The following is a 25482-nucleotide window of genomic DNA, read 5'->3' as shown; positions in this document are numbered from 1 at the left end:
GGAGTGGTGCCGAAGGAGTGGAAGCACGCTGTCGTGGTTATGATACCCAAACCCGGCAAGAAGCTTCAGATTGAGAACCTGAGACCCATTTCCCTCACGTCGTGCCTTGGCAAATTGTACAAGAGAATCGTCACCAGGCGAATCCAACGATACCTGGAGGACGAAGAACAATACCCGCACAGCATGTTCGGCTTCCGGGCGAACCTGTCGACGCAAGACGTCCTGCTGCAGATCAAGGAAGAGATCATAGACACGGCACCTAGAACTGGCGAAAACATTATCATGGCCCTGGACATCAAAGGCGCCTTCGACAATGTTAGCCACGAGGCCATTATGGAAGGCCTAAACAACGCCAACTGCGGAAGAAGAACCCACGACTACGTAAGATCCTTCCTGTCAGAACGCACAGCGACAGTGGGATTGGGAGACCTGCGAAGCGACACCTTTACCACCCCACGCAAGGGCACGCCGCAAGGATCCGTAATCTCACCAGTGCTTTTCAACATTGCAATGATCGGACTGGCCAGAAGACTCAGCAAGATCGATGGCATCGAGCACGCGATGTACGCCGACGACATTACGGTGTGGGTCAATCGAGGCTCGCTAGGACAAAAGCAAGAGAGACTGCAAGAAGCAGCAACGTGTGTAGAAGAGTACGTGAGGGAAAGGGGCCTAGCCTGCTCCACGGAAAAGTCGGAACTTCTTAGGGTAGGGTCCAACCCTACCAAGGAGGAACTGACAGTAAAGTTAGGAGGCCAAAATATACCAGAAAGGGATATGATACGCATCCAGCAGACAGCCACCGGCCGCAAGCTCCTAAAGAGATTAGGGCACAGCGTAGAAGGGATCGTAGATAGAACAGCTAGCATTCCAGACGAGGTCCGCCAGACACTGGACATCAGCCCTCTGCCGAGAAACATGGATCCCAACCTCCATGCCGCTAGAAGGCAGGCCAGGGCAGAGGGTAGACAGCCTAGTTAGCGAGATCACGAGCCGAGCAGGGCAGTCAGAAACCCTGGAGGACCCCATGACGGTGGAACCAATGTATGCAGAAATATTAAACTACTACAGAGGGCGGAGATTCAAATACCCACCACCCCACACGTCATTAACACAGCACGAGGCGGTCTGCTGGCGGAGACTGCAAGCAGGGACTTTCCACAATTTATACATACTACATAAGATGTTCCCTGCACAATACAGGGACACATATCCGTGGTGCGGAGCAAACCCCACGCTATATCACATCACATGGGAATGCGAACGTAACAGAGCATTTCACAAGCTAAATGACCCGAATGCGGAACAATAGCAGGGCCTGCTGACTAGCAGCGAGCTCACGGCCCAAAGGGCACTGGTGCAGCACGCCTGCGAAGCAGCAAGACTCAGCGGTGCCCTGGAATAGGGGCGCCGACCTTGTGAAGAGGCCGAAGACATGAAGACATCGGCCCACCGCTAAAACCCGATTTTTGGAGCAATAAATGTTTTTCACTCACTCACTCGCTGTCTTGCCATGTAATGGGGCCCGAGCGCCGTCAAGTGAATTAACGTTCACTTTTTGTCTCGGGTCCCTCATTTCTTACTGAAATGGAAATAAACTTCAAACTTCAAACTACGTAAGCTGGTCCAGATCGCTTGCTCCTTTGATATGAATGGCAGTCATTCCTTGATCTTTATGAACGAGACTTTTCCCATTCGTATGCCAGACAAAACGATAACCAGTATCTATTGCCTTCTGTTTCGCACTTCGAAGCAAGTCCCTGATACCGAGTCAGGTTTTCCTGAATGGCAATGCTCGGTTCATTATCTTTTACTTTGCTCCTAGAGTTCAGCCACGAACCTCTTGCCGTCTGTCTGGTGAAACGAGCGAGTATTCCTTGCGTCTTATCCCGTCGGGCAGGCAGTCTGTGTATTCTTTGAATGCCTGCTGCCGTCAGGGGTGGTACTTCAAGCTTCGGGGTGATGTCATTTGACAAAGTAATCAGATTTTCATCGGGCAGAGCAGCAGTACCATGTATCTCTAGGTTAAGTTTCCTGCTTCGGTATTCAGGATCAGTATCATCTTTTTGAAGTTCTAGTTCTGCTACTCTTCTCTTCAGTACCTTGATCTCATTGTCCTGGCAGGAAACGTGTCTTTCAAATTCATCAAATTTCTTAGGCATATGTTGGACAGATTCTTCCATTTCTGCCACCTTTTTTTGTTAGCCCTGGCAAGCTCTCAACTTTCTCCAGTATAGAGGCAAGAGCTAGCTTAACATCTAGTTCTGAATCATTTTCTTCTCTACTACTCGTGCGCGACCCATTTTCCCGGCATGTGAGACCGCGAATACACTGCTCAATACCATCCACAGTGGCCTTCATCTCTCACAGTGTATCGATTTTTGACTTAATCGCAAGTACTTCTGTGAGTACAAGACGAACATCAGCAATTTCACTCGCAAGATTTATTTCCCGTTCCTTGCTTGTTCTCATGCCGCCATGGTTGCTTCGAGCCTTAGCTGCTCTACATGTTGGACATTTCCATGCTTTTTTTGCAGTTCCTGCCTTTTCTGTATGTGGCTTCATTTACCCCAAAACATGTGCCAATACGATACGTATAACAACACTCTGAGCACGTTAAAAACGCTTCATCCTCAGAAAGCTGTTCGTTGCATGCAAGAATGTGTCACCCATTTCTCGATCGGCACGACAAACCGAGCAGTCAGCAGCAGCGGCTACCAGAAAAAAAATTGCCAAAGATGCATTTCAAGGAAAAAAAATAGATAACCATTCCCGACAGCTACTCATTCTTCGGTTGCTCATTGGGGTAGATGTACGGAATCGGCTCCTGTAAATTAAGGTGATAGTGTTAGGATCCGGATAGCAGCTCCTGCGGTGCCGCTGCTGCTGAATGCTTGTGAAGCAGACAAGGGTAGACGTGCAGGCTAGTTGGTGAATCATAATTCTTTAAAACAGCTCTTTTAAAGAATTGTGGTTAAGCTTATGGTTAAGATTTAAGCTGTTAAGCTGTTTTAAAGAATTGTGAAGGAGGTCCTCGGTGGCGAGCTACTTTTATAGCTGTTGGGTGGTGACGTCAGAAGCTACGTTGATGTTAGCAACCAGTTTCCCAGCCACGTTCCCGACAGCCACTCATCCGTCGGTTGCTCACTCGGGGTAGATGTGCGGAATCGGCTCCTGTAAATTAAGGTGATAGTTTTAGGATCCGGATAGCAGCTCCTGCGGTGCCGCTGCTGCTGAATGCTTGTGAAGCAGGTCCTCGGTGGCGAGCTACTTTTATAGCTGTTGGGTGATGACGTCAGAAGCTACGTTGATGTTAGCAACCAGTTTCCCAGCCACGTTCCCGACAGCCAGTCATTCTTCGGTTGCTCACTCGGGATAGATGTGCGGAATCGGCTCCTGTAAATTAAGGTGATAGTTTTAGGATCCGGATAGCAGCTCCTGCGGTGCCGCTGCTGCTGAATGCTTGTGAAGCAGGTCCTTGGTGGCGAGCTACTTTTATAGCTGTTGGGTGGTGATGTGAGAAGCTACGTTGATGTTAGCAACCAGTTTCCCAGCCACGTTCCCGACAGCCACTCATCCGTCGGTTGCTCACTCGGGGTAGATGTGCGGAATCGGCTCCTGCAAATTAAGGTGATAGTTTTAGGATCCGGATAGCAGCTCCTGCGGTGCCGCTGCTGCTGAGTGCTTGTGAAGGAGGTCCTCTTGGCGAGCTACATTTACAGGAGTCGGATGGTGACGTCTGAAGCTACGTTGATTTAGCAACCAGTTTCCCAGCCACGTTCCCGACAGAAACTCATTCTTCAGTTTCTCACTCGGGGTAGATGTGCGGAATCGGCTCCTGTAAATTAAGATGATAGTTTTAGGATCCGGATAGCAGCTCCTGCGGTGCCGCTGCTGCTGAATGCTTGTGAAGCAGGTGCTCGGTGGCGAGCAACTTTTATAGCTGCTACGTCAGAAGCTACGTTGATGTTAGCAACCAGTTTCCCAGCCACGTTCCCGACAGCCAGTAATTCTTCAGTTGCTCATTAGCGGTAGATGTCCGGAATCGGCTCCTGTAAATTATGGTGATAGCTTTAGGATCCGGATAGCAGCTCCTGCGGTGCCGCTGCTGCTGAATGCTTGTGAAGCAGGTCCTCGGTGGCCAGCTACTTTATAGCTGTTGGGTGGTGACGTCAGAAGCTACGTTGATGTTAGCAACCAGTTTCCCAGCCACGTTTAAATTGAATTGAAATTGGATTGAAATTGAAATTTTATTCCGCAACAGAAAAGGAATGTGGCGAGGAGGGCAGGTAAAAAGCTGAAAAAACAGCTTGAGGAGTCCTGACCTCCCAGCATACACAGTAGCGCAGCAGCGTGCGGCGAAGGCGTACACGTCAATATCAAAGCGAATAAAGAAAAAAAATAAAAAAATAAACAGGTTATACAAACAAGGTACGCAATTTCTGTGAGGAAATCGCGAAAATGTCATTATTTGCTTCCGTAAAAAGATAATTTAAAACCATCGGCAATGAGTATTTCAAAATTTGTTTCCCGTAGTTAGTCCGGCATTTGGTGACATTCCAGGGTTCCAAAAAGCGTACGTTATAGGTGATAGTGTTTATGTGCAATCCGGCTAGGTTAGTTAATGCATCATTATTCTTTAGTATTCCCTGTTTATAAAGGTGGGATAGTTTGTAATTGTATAGTGATGTAACAGGAACGATATTGTGTTTTTTAAATAGCTCTGCAGTATGGGAGCGATATGGAACATTGCAGACCAGACGTAAGACCCGTTTCTGCAATATTAAAAGTTTGCTGATGTTTGTTGCTGTTGTTGTGGACCATACTAAAAAGGTATAGCTTAATGTGGAGGAAAATAAACAGTTATATAAAAGGACATTAACTGAGGTAGGGAAATAATAACAGTGGCGGCGTATGATGCCAATAGTTTTCGACAACTTATTTACGATATAGCCGACGTGTTACTATTTCAATATTGGTATTGTTTAACACAATGTGCGGCAACTGGATTTGCTTGTGGCGGGGGTGAAATAGTACAGTTTTTGTCTTGCGATGGTTAAGTGCTAAACAGTTTGTTTGAGCCCACGTATTTATTTTGGACAGCGCGCTATTGGCTTGATCAGCTAAGGTCTCACATGAGTTGTCTGAAAAAAATAAACTAGTGTCATCTGCATAGATTATATAGTGGGCATTTTCGTCAAGGCGTACTATATCATTTATATACAGGATAAATATCCTGTATATAAATCCAGTGCCAGTCCTTATTCGGTTGCTCACCCGGGGTAGATGTGCGGAATCGGCTCCTGTAAATTGAGGTGATAGTTTTAGGATCCGGATAGCAGCTCCTGCGGTGCCGCTGCTGCTGAATGCTTGTGAAGCAGGTCCTCGGTGGCGAGCAACTTTTATAGCTGTTGGGTGATGACGTCAGAAGCTAGTTTGATGTTTGCAACCAGTTTCCCTGCCACTTTCCCGACAGCCAGTCATTCTTCGGTTGCTCACCCGGGGTAGATGTGCGGAATCGGCTCCTGTAAATTGAGGTGATAGTTTTAGGATCCGGATAGCAGCTCCTGCGGTGCCGCTGCTGCTGAATGCTTGTGAAGCAGGTCCTCGGTGGCGAGCTACTTTTACAGCTGTTGGGTGATGACGTCAGAAGCTACTATGATGTTTGCAACCAGTTTCCCAGCCACGTTCCCGACAGCCAGTCATTCTTCGGTTGCTCATTCGGGGTAGATGTGCGGTATCGGCTCCTGTAAATTAAGGTGATAGTTTTAGGATCCTGGTAGCAGCACCTGCGGTGCCGCTACTGCTGAGTGCTTGTGAAGGAGGTCCTCGGTGGCGAGCTACTTTTATAGCTGTTGGGTGATGACGTCAGAAGCTACTTTGATGTTTGCAACCAGTTTCCCTGCCACTTTCCCGACAGCCAGTCATTCTTCGGTTGCTCATTCGGGGTAGATGTGCGGAATCGGCTCCTGTAAATTAAGGTGATAGTTTTAGGATCCGGGTAGCAGCACCTGCGGTGCCGCTGCTGCTGAGTGCTTGTGAAGGAGGTCCTCGGTGGCGAGCTACTTTTATAGCTGTTGGGTGATGACGTCAGAAGCTACTTTGATGTTTGGAACCAGTTTCCCTGCCACGTTCCCGACAGCCAGTCATTCTTCGGTTGCTCATTCGGGGTAGATGTGCGGATTCGGCTCCTGTAAATTAAGGTGATAGTTTTAGGATCCGGGTAGCAGCACCTGCGGTGCCGCTGCTGCTGAGTGCTTGTGAAGGAGGTCCTCGGTGGCGAGCTACTTTTATAGCTGTTGGGCGATGACGTCAGAAGCTACTTTGATGTTTGCAACCAGGCACGTGTGCAACCAGTGTGCACACGTGCCTTTGTAGGCACGTGTGCACACTGCCTATAAAGCGGCACTGAATCTAATAAACACCAGTTGATAGTTTGCGCTCTTTCAGTCTCTCTCGTGTGTTTTCCTGTGTGTGTCTTTTGTGCGCAATTCGTACCTACAACTATATGTGTTGTTTGGGCCTTTTGCATCCAAAAAATGAGGTCATACATGTTTTTACATATGAATTTTTTGCTGGCGAGGGCCAGTTCTGCCCCTGTGTCATATGAAGGGCTCATAATGGAGGGCATATGCGTGTTTAATGGTACCACCTATGGATACCTCACAACAGCATACCAGCTGCCTAAATTATGATAAAAACTGATTATAGCAATAGAGTTCCCTACTTTTAACTTGAGAAATCCTGATTTTATTTTCTTGGTCTGGTTTCGAACCTAATTCTGTTTTGATCTAGAGAAATCACATGACTGTGCAAGATGGAGACACTAAGAGAAAAGACATCTCGCATTCTGTGAATTATTCTAACATCTGAACTGGCTTCTAGCTACAGCTGGTATGGTGCCATGGGAAGAACAGGCTCTGTGAGCTGAATATATGCAAAATCATGTGCAGTCAGTATTATTTGGAGGAAGCTATTTCAAATCTTAAAGGAGCACAGGTATAAAATTTTGTCCTTTGTGTCCTGGGCACAAAGGGTTTCACTATTCCAAATTCTCTGATTTCACTGATTCCACATGCCAAAAATCATTCGCAGAGGAGCTGTTAGCCAATGCCGACATCGATCATCTATATATGGACTGGTTGGCAGAGTCACTATCAAAACATGGGGTAAGTCCTAACCACGCCATTACATGATGCCATAATCGATTCCAGCACTGGCATTGACCTGACAGAGACCAAAAGTACTCATATAAAACAGTTTAACTGTGCACACTGTGCACTAGATTTTTGAGCTCATTTCCATGATTGATTGGCTTGTACGTCTCATTAAAAGCAGAAAAATGAACACCCCAAAACACTGTGTCTGTATCCCCTTAAGACATCCAATATAAAGCAGATCACAGAATCAATATCTACATTAAGTGTTTATAATTGAATTTGTAGGTCTTGGTAGACATTCATGATGGGTTCCAAAGCGCGACAAGACGGAGACGAAAGGAAAAGAACACACACGACAAGCGATTGGTAGGAAGGTCTTGGTAGGATTGCGTCAAGACCAGTGATATTTGCTTGGAAAAAAAAGACAAATTTTCATTGTTTATTTTCAATCTGTACATTCACGCACTTCACAACTAGCCACATGGATTTTTGTTGTCTGGTTCATTGGCTCATTGCTGCAGTGCCATGAATGTTACCACAGGTTAGAACAAGCTACAATTACAGCTTTCATAGTGTGCATTTGGGATTGTTTTCATACTGCCTGCAAAGAAGGCATGGTCCAGCAATGGAATTGGTAATAAGATGTGTAGAAATATGCCATCCTTTATTACTCAAGCCCATGCCTTTGCCTGCTCGTTCAAAATTAAGGAAATGCAGTAAAGTTTGGCTACAAAAATTTTTAGAGGTGAGATATATTTTTCTTTAAAAAATACATAACATATACCCTTTCATTTATATATAGGTTGCCTAACCGACCAGCAGACCTCAACTCAGGCACAGCAAACTACGCTGAAAGAAATTCAAAAGGCAGCCATGACATGGTTTAGGCATGCAACTGAACGGGTAATGCGCAAGAAAACTGGCGAACAAAGCTGTGCTCCTGAGCAAAACTGAATGGTGAGTGTGTTGCTAGTGTGCTACATTTTTTTGTTGATATTAACATCTTGGGTCGAGGATTTTTCACTCGAAACTGTTGATATTTTTCCTGTGACAGTGTGCTGAGAGGTGATTGATTTTGAGAGAGCACAGAATTCAGGAGATTATTTCAATAGATACTGTGAAAACTTCTGCATATCAGCCTGTGTAGTTAGGTAGAATCATGAAATGTATCTTTAAGTTAACTTGGGTATTCTTAGCCTGCTAAGTCCTCACGCACCTCTCTTTACTTGGCCGTCTGTTAGTGGTTGTTTTACTCCTCGAAATATGTACATTTACTTGTGCAAGGATTAATTCCTTGCCGCAAGTACCATTTGATGCCAACACCATGTGAAGGTGCTGCAATTTGTGTATCGTGCTGCAAGATTTTTTTTTTCAAATGCAGTCAGTGATTGAAAAAAAAAATTGCTGAGGCTCAGCTTCGCTAAGCCTTGGGAATGCGAAGCATATTAGTGGCTAGGCTTGGTAATACATGGCTTTCCTTGGTTGAATACTTGGTCATTTTAATACAACCACTAGAAGCCTTCGTCGTGGGGGAAGACAACGGCATGGCTACAGCGGAACGCCGACTAACCCCGAGACGCGCGTTGGGTGAGCGCCTGGATTGCCACGGAAGCCGCGTCTGCCTGCCCGGTGGAGCGAGCGTTTCACCTACACCGAGTGTGAACGCGCGTTCGAAATGCGCGGGTGTGACGGCTAGGGGTCCCACGGCGACGGCGCGAGGTGGAGGTCGGCTCTCTCATCCGATGTCACGTGGTGTGACGTCACGGTGTCACGTGGGGATCCCACGGCGACGGCGTGAGTGGTAGCTCTAGCAATATGCTTCGCATAAAAACTGGCTGTGGGTTAGCTTGGTTAGGCTTGGTAATTGCGAAGCAATACGATAGGTTTTGACGTTGTTTCTACCGAAGACGTTGACCGTTTTCGTCGGGCTGCATATTGAGCACGCCGCTGGAAAGTCGTTCTTCTCGTTCTTCTGCCGTCTCCGTAGCTCGCTGATGCTTCCTCTTTGCATTTTGCCGAAGTGTCTTGCTTGCGATCGCCTCTCTCCATACCTGGAGAGTAAGGGCTTCTTTGCAGTCCCCATGTTCGGGTTTCGCCCTCACATGTCTGCACAGGATGTCCTTCTCCAGCTGCACAGGGATATAATACGGCCCACAACTATGCAACACAATGACAAAGACATCCTCGCCCTTGATCTGAAAGGGGCTTTCGACAATGTGAAACACGGAAGCATCCTGGCCAACTTGAGTTCTACCGATTGTGGGGCTAGGACCTACGCGTATGTAACAGATTTCTTGACTAATCGCCAGGCCTTTCTTCGGATTGAGGACGAGGAATACGGCCCTTACATGATGGGAACACGGGGTACCCCTCAGGGAGCAGTGTTATCACCGCTTCTGTTCAACATTGATATGATGCGCCTCCCACGCCAATTGGCCCGGGTGGAAGGCATTCAACACGCGTTATATGAAGATGATATTACAATTTGGACCACTCAAGGGAGCCTTGGGGACATGGAGGACCGCCTTCAGCAGGCTGCTTCCATAGTCGATGCGTATGCTATTGACTGTGGGCTCCAATGTGCTCCAGCGAAATCAGAGCTTCTGCATGTCAGAGCGAACCCAAAGGATAGGACAGCAATACACATCTCTCTGTCAGGAGGTCCTATTAGAGAGGTGGAGGAGCTCCGTATTCTGGGCCTTTCCATTCACCAGAGACTCAGACCGGACTCCACTATTGCGAAACTCAAGAGAGTAGGCGAACAGGTAGGGCGCATGATCCGCCGCGTTTCCAACAAGCGGGGTGGTCTGCGGGGCAGGGACGCGCTTCGGCTCGTCTATGCCTTCGCGACTAGCCGGATCCTCTACGCCGTGCCGTATCTCCGCACTACTAAGCAAGACGAGGCGCGAATAGACACCATCATCCGCAAGGCAACTAAGCGAGCCCTGGATCTCCCGGTGGCTACCTCTAATGCCAAACTCAAGGCATTGGGGGTGCTAAACTCCTACCAGGAGCTGCGGGAGGCCCACCTCGTGAACCAATACACGCGGCTCATGCAGACGGCCCCTGGGCGCCGCCTGCTAAACCGCTTACACATCCAACACGACTGCACTCCAGAGGAGGCGGAGCGTATCCCAGTACTGTGGCGCCATATGCTCTGGGTCTCCCCGCTCCCCCGTAACATGGACACCGACATGCATGAAAACAGACCACAAGCGCGGGCTCGGGCTCTTGAGAGACAACACGGCTCCCGACCCGGTGTATATTATGTACACGTAGCAGGGCCATCGCCCACGGGATTTTACTCGGCCGCTGTCGTTCAGCAAGAAATGCACGTTGATGGACTCTAATTTCGAAAGTACATATAAACAGCGCTAAACGACAGGACTAGAAGAGGAGTAGACAAACACGGCGCTGAACTTACAACTGAAATTATTGGAAGGAAAAATTTTCAATGTTTATATGTACTTTCGCCATGGAACACCAACTCGCCCAATCTACTGTTCTTCTAATTTCGAGCCCCGAATTCGATGCGAGCCGAGGAAGTAGCGATAGCGCTTGCTGCCGCCCACGCCAATTCGTGAATAATCATCACGGATTCCCGAAAAGCATGTGAACATTACTTGGCAGGGGAGATCTCCCCCTTAGCTGCTTGTATTCTACGACGGACTGCCACTGATCCAACACCCAAACGAATCATTTGTGCTCCTGGCCACCAGGGCTTACGAGGTAATGAGGGCGCTGACGCGGCTGCCCGAGCGCTTACTCACCGGGCTCCTCATCCCAGCTCTTCTGGCTCGGAGAGTAATCAGCCGCTGCTGCGATTCAGTGAAATATTAACACATTATAGCGACAACCACCGCTTTTCCCGGCCCCTGCAAAAGGGCTGAGTAAGACGGAGGAGCGAACTTTAAGGCGCCTGCAGACAGGTACTCTACTCTGTCCTGCATGGACACCGACATGCATGAAAACAGACCACAAGCGCGGTTTTTTTTTGTATATTTGAGATCTAGTGACCGCTTTGCTTGACATGTTTTTTGCATTACTAGAATGTACAGCTTAAGTGCCAAATGTTTTGCGCTTTATTTCACACGCAAATCTTATTCGTGTTCTTTTTTGTTTTGTTTTGTACACGTGTCCCCCCGCGCTGCAAGTCATGTATACGGGGGGTTCAGGCTGTTTCAAGTGGAAGTTGTTTCCACTTTTTTGCCTGAACCAACCCTCATCAATTTGTGATGAAAATAAAAACGTTTGATTGATTGATTGATTGATTGATTGATTGATTGATTGATTGATTGATCCTAACACGATCCTAACACGGGTGGGCGATGCCCACACTGTGGGGAGACTTGTGATATCTTCCACATGGTGTGGGCATGTACTCAAAATCCCCACCTCCCCCCTTCCCCTTCAAGAGAGGCATGGGAGGCTGCCCTCCTCAACTGCTCCTCGCTTGAGTCCCAAAGGGCTCTGGTGAAACGGGCGAGAGACGGGGCCTCGTCATGCGGTGTCCCGGACTACGGACGCCGACCATGTAGCGGGGCCACTCTGTGGCTCCCAAACTCTATTTCACAAAATAAAAGTTTTCACCACCACCACCAGCCTCGCGCTGCGACGGAGCGAGATGGGGCCCCGTTTTTTTTTTTACACAGATGGTATGACCTCACTCCGCGCGCGGCGCCCTTGGTGGGAGGAGCGGGAGTTAGGCCGCCGTTGGTGCCTACCAGCCTCGCGCTGCGACGGCGCGAGATGGGGCCCCGTTTTTACACAGATGGTATGACGTCATGCCAAAGGTCATGCCAAAGGTCAAGTGGTGCCTATCACCGCCTCGCGCTTGAACGGGCTGAGGTGGTAGCTAAAGTAGCATTGCTTCGCAATAAAAGGTGAACTGAAAGAAGTGTCTATATGTATTGGGTCTTTTTTGTCTTCCTTCCAGCAAGGCGGCCTATTTCAGCATTGGCCCAGGTGGCAGGATTTCTGCTTTACATGTATACATGAATCTTCTTTTCGATGACACTATAGCAGAACCGAAAAGAGGACTGTCTAGAATGAGAAGCCAAGCAATATCTTGAAAACGTGTCACTTTATTGATACCTAGCAGTTGTAGTATACTTAAGTGTCTAGAAATGCGATGCTTTGTGTGTGAACAATTTTTTTTTTCTCTGACCAAACTGGGCATTTTGTTGCCCATCTGAAATTTGCTTGTATCGAGCTATACTTGCTCTTTTGGTCTCTAGTCCCAGTATGCTTGTGTAATTTTGTTCCTGACTGCTACTACTAGAGTTAAGGGCTCCAGATAATTTCGACTACCTGGGGTTCTCCAGCGTGCACTGACATCGCACAGTACACTGGCCTCTTAACTTTTCGCCTGCTTCGAAATGGGACTGCCATGGCTGAGGATCGAACCCGCGTCTTTTGGGTCAGAAGCCGAGCACCATATGACCAATGAGGCACTGAGTGGCATATTTGTGTTTTGTTGCGTTCATTATTTATAAGACAGTAATATAATATTTATGCCTTACAGTATGCCTCTACTGTTTGTTTTAATGTCATGCCCTTTGCAGTGCAATTAATATTTTTTGTTCTGACCAAGATAATTATCCCGAAGCCTAGACCTTACATGACTTATATGTATATACCTGTTGTTTTAGCCGTATAATTATTTTGTATCTCTCTATTTTGCAACTCTGCATCTGGGGTTGGCTTGGCTACTTATTGTATTGGAATCCTACTGCTTCAAGTTTGAAAACATGATAATTTTGGCTCATACTAACCAGACAAGCTAAACAAAATTAATGAAGCCTATTACACACATTTCGAAGGAAGGTCTATGTGCACACCATCCGTGACCTTGCTCTCAATAACTAGAAATGCCTGAGAGGAGCTGTTAAAGCTGTGTTAGTGCTTCCTTTATGTGAGTTGTTCTGTTTCATGTGCTGTTATTCAAAAATAAAATTCAGCCGTGAATCAGCATTCGGCCTGATCATCAGCATGCCCCATATATTTGAATAAAACTATTTTAGCCATAGCTTTGTGTTTTAAATCACTGTGCTCCATAATCCAGGCCTGTGTTCTAACTTTGTGTCGTTTTTCTGTAGCATTGCTCTCGGCCATATGCAATTGGCCGAAATGTCAGAAGCGGAAGCTGGTTCTGTTGCGGCTATGAGGTACTGCTTCTGCTTTTGGTATTTTGGTCAGTCATGCGTGACCAGTAGCGACACTTTGGAAAAGGACACGAGGTTATATTGGGTCCTGGCGAAGGAAAAAAATAGAAATAGTAACGTCCTATTGCAGTCCTGCGAAGGTCCTAAAAATGTACCCGTCAGACATCCGAAGGACTTCTTTGGGCGTTTCACTTCGGATGTTTTCAGGATTTTTGCGGGACATCTGCGGGATGTGCGTAAAGTCCTGCCGCGGACTTCCCAAGGACGTCCTTAGGATGTAGGTGTGTTGTCTGGGGCAGCTCCTGCGATGCCGCTGCTGCTGAAGGCTCCAAAATGGTGAAGACATCCGGACTTCCCGCAGAACTATGTTCTGGTCCAAAAGAAAAATAGTTGTGCCGTACATTCAGCTCAGTCTGACCAGTTGAAAAGAGGAGGAGCCCGATACGGAGTAAGCTTGCTTTTTGAGGCTGAGGGTAGGGGCTGCAAGGAAACGCGAGGAGAAGATTAGTAAGAAGCTATGCAAAATTCAGCATGAAGCAAATATGTTGCCTGTAAGAAATGCGTAGTATACCTTATCTCTTTGTCTTACGGGCGTATATATATTGGCCACAGCCGCCGCGGTGGCTCAGTGGTTATGATGCTCGGCTGCTGTCCCGAAAGACGCGCGTTCGATCCCGGCCGCGGTGGTAGAATTTCTATGGAGGCGAAATTCTTGATGCCCGTATACTGTGCGATGTCAATGAACAGTAAAGAACCCCAGGTGGTCGAAATTTCCGCAGCCCTTCACTACGGCGTCTCTCATAGCCTGAGTCGCTTCGGGACGTTAAACCCCATAAACCAAGTCAAACCATACATCGGCCAGACCGGGCGATGTATCAATGTTCACCTAGCGGAGCACGCCAATTCCGTCAGCAGCAAAGTGAAGTGTCATGTGATCGCATTGTGAGCGACTTGAATGTACTGTCACGTGCTCGACTGCGACATGTGATGATGCAGTGCTGAGGGGGCCGTTGCTCTCTTCTTAAAAAGGCCAGCGAGCAGATCGCTCGTTCATCTGTACGGCCCAGCATGCCGAATAAACGTGTTGCTTAGTCGTTCTGCCTCCGCTTCGCTCACCGCGGCTACAGCATAACTGGCGACGAGGATGGACTGCGTAAAACTCATCGCGGTGTTCGTTGAGGGCGCTGTGGCGAGGCGCAGGGAACGCTTGGAAGATTCGACCAGTTTGTCGAGGACGGAGACGAAGATTTTAAGTCCTGCGTGGAAAGGTTCGAGCATTCCTTGAAGGCCTCCAAGGTGAACGACGTTTTCAAGGTCCCGATGTTTACAACGACGATAGGTGAGAAGGCTTACAAGACGCTGAAGACTTTGCTAGAGCCTAGAAAGCCAGAGGACAGGACTTACGCGGAACTGGTAGAAGTGCTACGAAGTCATTTCATGGTCATCGCAGAACAATTCAAATTTAATAGGCCGTGCCAGCAAGAGGGAGAGTCCATAGCAGCATATGCAGTAGAGTTGAGGCGATTAGCAGCTCCATGCGAATTCGGGACATTCCTCGATGAGGCTCTGCGAGACCGCTTTGTAGTGGGCCTCTGCGACAGCGCAAGGGAAGCAGGGTTGCTGAAGAGAAGCAAGTCGGTGTTTTCGGATGCCTGCGACATTGCGAAAAGCATCGAGCTAGCGCGTAAGGAAATTCTGGAATTTCAATCGACGGGGGTGCAAAGTACAGTCGACGCCGTACGTCATAAGCAAGGCGGTGGGGACAGGACACACCAGCGTGCAACTTCATCCGGTGCAGGACTAGCAAGGGACCGAATGTCTGAATCGCCGGTCTGTTCCCGGTGTGGCTCAGCGCTCGAAGCATCGAACTGCAAATTTCCGAAGTAACGCTGTCGTGCCTTCAAGCGTTACGGACACTTGGAGAAAATGTGCAAGTTCATGTCTAGAGACTCGGCAAATACGGTAGCTGAGGAGAAGGGGGGCTGTGATCAAGTGTTGTTGTACATTGTCTATTCTTGTGCCGACCGCTCCGAGCGTTATGAAATCTGGCTTAAGGTAGCCAAGAAGAATGTTAAAATGCAAATAGACACGGGTGCATCTGTTTCTATTGTGCCAGAAACGCTATACAGGAAATTCTGGCCCAGTCTACCCAAACAGCCTTCCAACATAAAGCTGAGGACACACGGTGGGTCGCCGCTAACAGTTACAGGGAAGTTGACGGTTCCAGTCGAACGTAATGGTCAGTGCAAGCAACTTCCGCTCATTGTTGTTAAAACCCACAACAGTAGCGACACTGCGTTCCTAGGACATGACTGGCTGGATTGGTTTATGGGGTTTTAACGTCCCAAAGCGACTAAGGCTATGAGAGACGCCGCAGTGGAGGGCTCCGGAAATTTCGACCACCTGGGGTTCTTTAACGTGCACTGACATCGCACAGCACACGGGCCTCTAGAATTTCTCCTCCAAAGAAATTCTAGCCGCCGCGGCCGGGATCGAACCCGCGTCTTTTGGGTCAGCAGCCGAGTACCATAACCGCTCAGCCACCGCGGCGGCATGACTGGCTGGAGGCTCTTAAGCTAGATTGGTCAAGTGTGCATGGTGTGTGTTTAGACAAAGTTGCGGCGCTACTTGAGAAGTACGTAAAAGTGTTCAGCTCACTCTGGGGCTGATCAAAAGTAGCCCAGTAAGGCTGGTTTTGAAGGAGGGGAGCAACCCCGTATTTTGCAAGGCGCGACAGGTGCCATTTTTTTTTTTTTTTGTGTGGGAAGCCGTGTCACTTGAATTGCAGTCTCTTGTAAACAGGGGAGTGTTAGTTCATGTACAGAAAAGCGACTGGGCGGCGCCCCTAGTTGTTGTAAATAAGGCGAACAACAAAGTCAGAGTGTGTGGGAACTTCAAGGTTACATTGAATCCGTGCGTGCGAACTGACCATTATCCTTTTCCCATGATGGAAGATTTGTTTGCGAAGTTGTCAGGATGCAAGTATTTCACAGTGCTTGATTTGTCTATGGCGTATCAGTAGCTGGAACTGTATCCGGAGGCACAATCAATGGTGGTTGTCAATACACACCTGGGGCTATTCAAGTACACGCGCTTCCCCTATGGCATCTGTCACCCACACTTCGCGCACGTTTACGTGGGAAGTTCCCAGACACCCTTAGAGCGTGTGGGGGTAGCGGTCTCGGACAGGAAGGAGATGCCCTCGACTCAGTGTGGCAAGCTCAGCGGAGACCAGCTACCAAGTGACAAGAGGTCGTTTGGTGCCCAGCTTTCGCCGGTCGCAAGCTAGAGAATGGGTCGGAGCCAAAGGTTCACAAACAAAACAAAGTTTATACAGCAAACAGAGGATACAGAGGATTTCACAATCACTAGTACAAACACATACCAAGTGAATAACAAAACAATGCAACGCGTGCAAGGTTAAACTCGAGAGAGAATACAATACACAGGCAGTATTGCACCTAAAGTGCACTCACACAAGAGAGAGGGGTAAACAAACAAAACACAATTTGTTCACCGGGCACTGCGGCAGTCCGACGACCAGAGTTCCACGACGATGCCGTCCCGCAGACTGGCGACCATTGCCTCGTTGGTCCGATACTGGCCGAGTGGTGTTTTCCCGGGAGTCGAACGGGCGCGCTTCGATGAGGCTTAAACGGCGGTCCGGACTAAATTGACAGCGGTCAACGTACTTCTTTTATAGGCTCGCTCTCCCGTCTGTTTGTTGTATGCGCCAAAGTAGGCGCGCACATACACGCAGTATCGGCACTGCTGTCTCCCTTCCTTCTTCTCACCGGCCGCGCGTCCTCATTGAAATAAAAACTGGTATGGCGCAAGAAACGGGGACACAGAAGGCACACAAAACACAGGACTGACGCCAACTTGCAACTGGGGTCTATTGCACCAAGCCTGCCTTTTATACCACAACCAAGCCATATCAACGAAAGCGTAAACGTTGTACATATAAAACGGCAATTCATGCGACCACTGGCAATAAAGTAACGCTGATCATTACAGAATCTAATCTAAACAGAGCTTGGGAGGCCAACTTAATTTCTGAACTTATTTCATCATGAACCAACTCGCCCATACTAGAGTTTTACTCGTCCTCATTGGTTAAAGTCAGGAGACGTTTCGCGAAGGTTCTGGCTAGTTCTGGCGTGGCGCCGCTGCCGACGGGCGAGGGAGACGTGTCTTGGTGCACGCAAGGCTACGCCCTTTTCTCCCCGTCAGCTGTAGAAGCAACTCGGATGTTCTAGAGAAATCAGCGTGGATGACTCATGCCCTCCGCGCACGCCGTGTCGGTGAGCGGTGGTGGAGGGGAGAGAGAGCACACGCACACAGGCTAGGCGCCCAGCAGGGGTTTCCTCCTCCCCCTTTCAGCTCGCGCCGGCGAGACGCATCCGCGCGGCTCTGTTTTTGTTTCTTTGTTCCCAAAATTGCGCCGAATTTTGTGACAGCATCACAAGTGCACCTGCTATTTTCCAGTCTGCCATCAATGATGTGTTAAAAGGGCTTGAGCGGGTAAGCTGCTGCTTGGATGATGTCCTTATCGCGGGTTCAACATTTTACGAATGTTTTCATCGAGTGGAAAGGGTGTTGGCACGTGTTCTAGAGAGAGGCATACGATTGCACAGGGAAAAGTGCAAATTCTTTCAGACGTCTTCCTCTTACCTAGGCCATATTCTGGACGACAAGGGCATACGGCCATCGGATGAAAAGGTGAAAGCGATAAAAGAGGCACCAAGTCCAAAGAATGCGGCCCAGTTGCGAGCTTACTTGGGCTTTATTAACTTCGACGGGAAGTCTGTGCCAAAAATGTCAGCTGTACAACGCTCTGAACAAAGAAAAGGGATTTCAGTGGTCACAGGGAGCTGAGCAAGCGTTTCAAGGACGTGAGAGCTGGTTGACACAAAGCAATGTGCTGACATACTACGACCAAAAAAGGCCGATAGGACTAGTGTGCGACGCTTCGGCTTACGACGTAGGAGTCATTTTTTTTTCATAAGATTGGATGCGAGGAAAGGCCAATTGCCTAGCTATGCTTCCAGAATGTTCAGTAAATCAGAGAAGGGGTATGCTCACATTGAATACGAGGCCCTGGCTGTTGTTGTTGGGCTGAAAAAGTTCCATAAATATCTGTTCGGGCATCGCTTTGAGATTTACTCTGACCATCAGCCATTGGTATGCTTGTTCGCTCATGGGAAGCCCGTACCAGTGATGAGAGCAGCCCGCATGCAACGCTGGGCTTTACTGCTCGCAACGTACGATTATCGTTGGGTTTACCGCAAAGGTCGAGGGGTTGGAAATGCTGACGGTTTTTCACGGTTACCACTAGCAAATCGCTACGATGTCTCGGACTATGGTCATTTCTTTTCAGTTGTCGATGGAGCGCCGTTGTCTGCTGCAGAAATTCAGAAGTGCACTAGAACTGAGAGTATTGTCGAAAGCGTTGTGCTATACGATGAGTGGTTGGCCAGCGCATGTCACGGATGGTAACCTAATGCCTTATTTCATTTGCTATCTTTGGATTAACAGTGTGTTACATGGGGAAATCGAGAGATTATACCTCGTGGGTTGCGCAAACAGGTGTCGCATCTTTTGCACGAAGGGCACCCCGGGATGACGCGCTTGAAAATGCTCGCCCGTAGCTTTGGCGGTGGCCTCAGCTCACGGAGGACGTTGAGCGGATTGTGAAAAGCTGTGGCACGTGTCAGTTAACAGAAAATGCTCCGCCACGTATTCCACTGCTAACTTGGGGTTGGCCGACTCGCAGGTGGCAAAGAATCCATCTGGACTTTGCTTTTACAGATAACCAGTGGCTCCTAGTCCTAGTGGATGCGCATTTCAATTGGACAGAAGTGTTCGTCATGCCATCCACCACTACCGAAAAGACCATTGAAAAGCTGCGGAGTGTCTTTGCGTCCTACGGCATACCAGAAGAAATAGTTATGGACAACGGCCCTCAGTTCTGTGCCAAGAATTCCGCAGACTTTCTCCGCAAGAATGGGGTGCGGCATACCAGGACACCACCGTACGGTGGTGTCCCGGTATGCCGCATCCTAAATGGAAGCGCAGACCGGTATGTACCGACAATTAAGCGGGACCTTCTGCGACAGGTTCTCGATGACAGAATAACAGGGATAAAAAAACTTGCATCATCGGGTTGACCAATTTCTGTTCACGTGCCGAAACACACCAACCGCAACCACGGGGCTGAAACCCGCGGCATTGTTTCTGTCATGGAAGCGGCAAACATGCCTGATCTTTCTCCAACCGAACTTGGAAAAGCGTATGGACGACAGATTCTACCAGGCGAAAGAGAAAGCTAACGAGAGAGGGCGGTCATGCAGATCATTTGAGGAAGGCGACCATGTGCTCGTGCAAGGACTACGTCCAGGGGAGGCAAGGTGGATCAGGGGCATTGTAGAACAGCAGTGCAGTGCATCTACCTACAGTGTTAGAGTATGGCAGCAACAGAGGTTTGTGCATGCCGACAGCCTATGTCCGTGTTCGTTTCAAAGTGTTGAAGCCGGGCCGACTGTGTATCCTTCTGTGCCGAGTTCAATGTCCGATTCGGTACCGGAAGGATCATCTGCTGCGAACCCTTCCTTGGCTACGTCTGAGCCACAAGATTCATCAGCACCCCAGCCTGTCCAAACATTGCCGGGACAGAACGCCGGCTCGCCTGCAAGGTCCACTCTGCATGCACCACCGCTCCGGGAACACGCCACCTCTTCGGCGCAGTGCAAGTTCTCGGAAGCCTCCTGATCATTATACCCCATAGAGCTTGTGAAAAACAGTTAGGGGGGGGGGGGGGATGAAGTGTCATGTGATCGCATTGTGAGCGACTTGAATGTACTGTCACGTGCTCGACTGCGACATGTGATGATGCAGTGCTGAGGGGGGCGTTGCTCTCTTCTTAAAAAGGCCAGCGAGCAGATCGCTCGTTCATCTGTACGGCCCAGCATGCCGAATAAACGTGTTGCTTAGTCGTTCTGCCTCCGCTTCGCTCACCGCGGCTACAACACAAAGAAAGTAGAAATGCAGCACAACACTGCCTCGCGCGTAACTATTCTCCGTTTTTTGTTGACACCACAATGCTATTTGCAGATTCTGACCAGCGCACAAGAGAGATTGTTGAAGCATTCCACATTATCAAAAAGGGCGAGGGATGCGTAAGCAAAGCCTAGATTAACTTGTCATGCAGGCTAATGAGCATGCTTCACTGTGGGTAGCGGGGCCGAGATAATTGAGCGCGTGCCTTGGAAGGGGTTTTCTTGTTCCGTCTTTCTTCATCAGTTTTTATCGGCTTTATCGCATGTGGGTGGGTACAGTGCATCTGTGTTTGACAAGACGCCCTTACGCGTGTGTTGTGTAAGTGTATAAATTGAGTGCTTATTTTCGAATTAAAATTCAGTTGTAGGTTCAGCGCCCTCAGTTTGTGTCATCTCGTCCTCTGTCTGTGTTTGTTAGCGCTGGTTTCTAATATGATGGAGCCCAGGAAGATCCAGCTGAACTCTGACGTCTCTGTCACCTCCTGGCAACATTTAAAAATGTCTTGTACAGTTCATTGTGGCTATTCCTCAAGACGTTTGCCCTTCCGTTGCCACTTAGGTGGCTTTGCTCGGGCCGGACCGCTTGTACCATCAGCGTGACCGTGTACTGCGCGCTAAATATTTTCACACACCACTTTTTCAAGCGGATCAGTGGTGGCGCGCAGCGTTTGGCAGCAGAGTTCTCGACTGCGGAAGCGCACCTCAGACGCCGGTACGAAGCTTGCACTCCCTCGCGCACATTTCCGCTGTGCCGGGAGCGTCACTGGGCTTTCCCGACGACATCAAGCGCCCTGCGAGAGATAAACGAGAGAAGCTTCCGTCCTCGTGTGGAAGTTCCCACATCCTTCAGGCGCGTGCGCTTCCTGTGCTAGCGAGAAGATAGGGTCTAAGCGCGCGCCCGCCGCGGCGCAGCGGGACAAGCCGAGTGTGGAGCATGGACACCACCACGGCGCCGACCAACGAGACGGCGAATGTCGTGCTGCGCTTCGAGGATTACCCGCGGCCTGTCCTCACCGGTGGCTTTGTGGCCCTCGTCGCCATGTGTGCCTTCGGCGTGCTCTCCAACGCCGTGTCCATCGCGGCGCTGCTTCGCTCCCCGAAGCTGCTCAAGAACGCGACCACGGCGCTGGTGATCAACCTGTGCGTCACCGACCTCCTCTTCTCGGCGCTGAGCACGCCGCTGGCGGCGACCGTGTTCTGGAACGCCGGCTGGGTGTACAGCGACGGCCTGTGCGTGGCGTACGGCGTGAGCCGCTTCTTCAACACGGGCGCCTCCATCTTCACCGTGATGGCCATCAGCATCAACCGGTACGTGGTGATAGTGAAGCCGCGCCTGTACCAGCGCGCCTTCACCGAGGGCAACAACCTTCTCGTGGTCACCGGCACGTGGCTGCTGACGCTGTCGCTGCTCATCTGGCCCACGGCCGCCGTGTGGGGCCGCTTCGGCTGGGACGCCGACATCGGCACCTGCAGCGTGGTCCCCGGGAGGAACGGCCGCAGCAGCAAGGCGTTCCTCTTCATGGTGGCCTTCTTCGTGCCGGCCACGTCGTTCGTCATATGCTACAGCCGCATCTACTGGATCGTGCGCAAGACACAGCGCAACCTGCGCCAGTACAGCACCAGCCACAAGTCGGCCGCGTTCGTCGCACGGCTCTTCGCGCAGCGCCCGGACGGCGGCGCCGTCTCGGAGGAGAAGATACAGCGCCACCAGCGGCGCATCGCCAAGGACTGGCGACTGCTGAAGACGGTGTTCGTCATCTTCGCCGCTTTCACTCTCTGCTATCTGCCACTTCTGACGCTGAAGGCGTTCCGCCTGCTCGACGACTACCCGGGCGTCCAAGTGTTCGCCTACCTTACCTTCTATTTCTCGGGGTGCGTGAACCCGATCATATACATCTGCATGAGCCGCGAATACCGGCAGGCCTACAAAGAACTCTGGCCATGCGCCAAAGGCGCGGCTCTGTCGGACAGCACGGGCACCGGAGAGACTCCCGTGTGAGATGTCGCCCTCTTTCGTCCCCGGTTGGTGGTGAGGAACAATCCGCATGCCCCATTTTCTCTCTGCTATGCGGCTGCGTCAGCACAACGCCCGCGCCGTGTTCTTCCGGCCTCTTGAGAACTGCACCTGTTCGGGGGAGGCGCTTCATACGTCTCTTGTTGAAACTGTGCCACATCCATATAATGTATTGTGCCATCTATGCTCTCTGCTTCCAATTGTAATTTATCGCTACAGATTTTTTCTCCATGTTTTATTGATGACTGAAAGCGGTTTGTTTTTCGTGCTGCCTATGGCATTACAGTGTACGGATATAACATAACGCATAAATGTAGGTAAATCACAAAAACTATAAAACAAAAAGCAAGACCTCATCCACACTATAACAGAAAAGAAAAGTAAAACATTGATGAAGTACTCATGTATGTGCAGAGCTAATGGTAAATAAAGCTGCAACTTTCTAGTTCACGCAAAAAATGCATTGATCAAAAATAAAGCATCAGTGCAGTGCACATGAAAATGCAGACGTAATACTACATGAAACTTCGAATGTGTATTTTGCGCAAGTACACTGCAAAGATAACAAAAAGTGGTGCACGCTGTGAAACACGCGAAGCACGGCAGCTGCGCACAGGTAACGTGTGACCTGGCTCAAAGCGGAGTTTGACGAGGTAGCTGTAACAACTGATCCTCTGACGAAATATTTTTGAGAAAATGAAAAGATTTGCTCCGTGCTGCCGTCCTAGCTGCATTTATATTCACGTACTTTTTGATCAGGGTCAACACGCGCGGACACGTAATATGGTTTGTAGATGTATGTATGTTTAAAACGTGGTTTACGATCCACTTTTGAACACTTTGCTATTTATGTCCACGGCCGAGCACTCTGGCAATTCCGATAATCGTGCCACGAATGCGTGAGGTGATGTGTTCGTTCTGTTTTGTTGTTTTGTACCTATAGTTCTTATATAGGCTGGCTCAGAGCAATAAAACACAGTTGTTAGTCAGCGCTTGTGTTTGCGTCCTTCTCGTCTCGTCCTTGTTACTGCTGCGCTGCAATTTTCCAGTATGCGGTATAGTTATCAACTGTTACATCAACGAATTTTGCCTTGGCGGGTGTCCCGACTGCAAAAGTTGAATGCAGCTGAGCTTGGCCTGTTTGGTCTTCCGCGAGCGGCAGACTTCGGCAAAGTGCCCTTTTTTCCTGCAGAAGTTGCAGACGGAGCTTCCAGCTGGACAGTCGTGACGCGAATGGGGGGCGCGCGGCCGCAAAAATCGCACGGAGGCGGCTCACCTGGGCGCTCAGCTTTTGGTTGCGGCGCACGGTACTTCGCGTCGAAGCGGCGACGGGATGATGACTTACTGGTTTTCGCGGCGTCGAGATGAATCTCACGGGACTGTTCACTGCCGAGTTGAGACAACCTTCGTACTTTATCTGCTTGTGCTCAGGAAAGTAAAAACAGCTCTAAATTCTACACAAAACACACAGAAAAACACACACAAAACACACGGAAAGTTAAGCTGGGGGACAGAAGTGTTTGCTGGCGTTACCTGCCCAGGGCCAAGAAAGATTTTTTACCGTATGATTCGGCTCAGTCAAAAACTGTCAAGAGGGCTATGGCCACCCTTTCTATGGAATCAGCACTCATCAAGTCATGCTCTCACATGATGAGGGTGAGCTTCCAGGGCGAGGTGAACAGACTGCGTAAAGCAGGGTTCCCTGACCACGTCTTGGCTGCCGTAATCGAGGCATTGCTGCAGAAACTTAAGGGCAAGCCAAAGGGGCAACGCCGGAAAGAACCTTTCGCTGAAGCCAAACCAGTGGTGATACCGTATATGCACAAGGTGTCCCACAATTTGAAACGAGTTGGCAACAAGTACGGAGTCCCCACCCACGAAACACAAAACGTCTTACAAACGTCTCGGAACAGCTCCAAATGACTACAAACGTCTTGCGCTGCGTTCAAACGTCTCATAGATGTCGACAAGAAGTTTACTCTGCGACATCTCTTAAACATCTGCAGTCAGATGTTTTCTGTGAAACTTCTGTGAAACATCTGCAGTCAGATGTTTTCTAGACTTGTTGGGGAGGAGGGATAACCGCAAACTTGACAGGACTGAAGATCGAGAAGAGGACAGGACGAGCGATCCTCAGTCCTGTCAAGTTTGCGGTTATCCCTCCTCCCCAACATGTCTGACCAACTGGCCCAAAGCTTCCCCTTGTTGAACCTTTTTTCTAGACTTGTTTCTAGCACGTGGAACTTGAGACCACGTCAAGGAGACGCGCCTATAGCAATCAGCAGTGAGTTGCCGCCGTGGATTAAACATGCTGTAAATCACGGCACATAAATTAGATGGCTCTCCTGCTTGACGTTTCGAAGAGCAGGCGCGCCGGTGCAAAGACCGCTCTTTGTATTCGAACACTGAAAGCGCGTTTTCTCCTACGCGGCCCGGCCGAATCACGTTCCACATCGAGTGCAGCTAACCCGCCACTCGTAAGGCTGGATTTAGGTAACATATAATGGCCCTGAAAGCCGACGGTAGTTACGCGAGCGAAAAAATTTGCTTCATGTTGCGAACGCCTCTGTTACGGCTCGGCTAGCTGGCGGCAGCATGCGGATTGACAGGCGCAGCGTACGCTGCCTTCGCCGCCTTCCCGCCGCCTTCGCCGAGCTCGCTCGCGCGCTGATCACCCGCGCGCATGCCCGCGCGCTATCGTGTCGGCAGATCTTGGAGGCAATAATCTTTCTAGAGTCACGCCGCAGCTTGCTGCTTGGTCTCGCTCCGCACGGTGGCGATGCAGGCTAGTTTGCCAAAGTGGTTTTAACCGTTTCAAGCAGAAATAAATCTTAGTGCAAGCTGCAAGTGCTTAGTTTTACATGAAAGTATTAGATTCATGGTAAAACAGCGCGGAAAAAACACGAGGACGGAACAAACACGACAACACGAGCGCTGACTTTCAACTAACGATTTATTACGCACATGTGTACATATATAGCATTCCCGCCAAACATTAAACAGAACAAAAAAAACACTGCATCATCACTGAAAATATTAAATCTACATATCTACAAATGCATGCTCCAAAAAGGTGATTTCGCGGT

At 49.4% G+C, this 25482-nt stretch overlaps 1 protein-coding gene across 1 annotated transcript; it reads left to right on the top strand.

The window, feature by feature from the left end:
- The first annotated feature begins 21272 nt into the window (after positions 1-21272).
- LOC149334721 (G protein-coupled receptor moody-like) lies at positions 21273-23385 on the top strand. The gene has a single exon (XM_089555318.1). The coding sequence runs from the start codon at positions 21317-21319 to the stop codon at positions 22379-22381; it is 1065 nt and encodes a 354-aa protein (XP_089411444.1). The 5' UTR covers positions 21273-21316; the 3' UTR covers positions 22382-23385.
- The last annotated feature ends 2097 nt before the right edge of the window (positions 23386-25482 follow it).

The sequence above is a fragment of the Amblyomma mixtum genome, chromosome 8 (genome assembly GCF_055824585.1).
Source record: "Amblyomma mixtum isolate Tamu chromosome 8, ASM5582458v1, whole genome shotgun sequence".
Lineage (NCBI taxonomy): Eukaryota > Metazoa > Arthropoda > Arachnida > Ixodida > Ixodidae > Amblyomma > Amblyomma mixtum.
This window is presented reverse-complemented; position numbering and strand designations above follow the sequence as displayed.

What these genes read in the sequence shown, in the direction of transcription:
- LOC149334721 (XM_089555318.1), top strand. Translation starts at nt 21,317, where the DNA reads ATGGACACCACCACGGCGCCGACCAACGAGACGGCGAATGTCGTGCTG.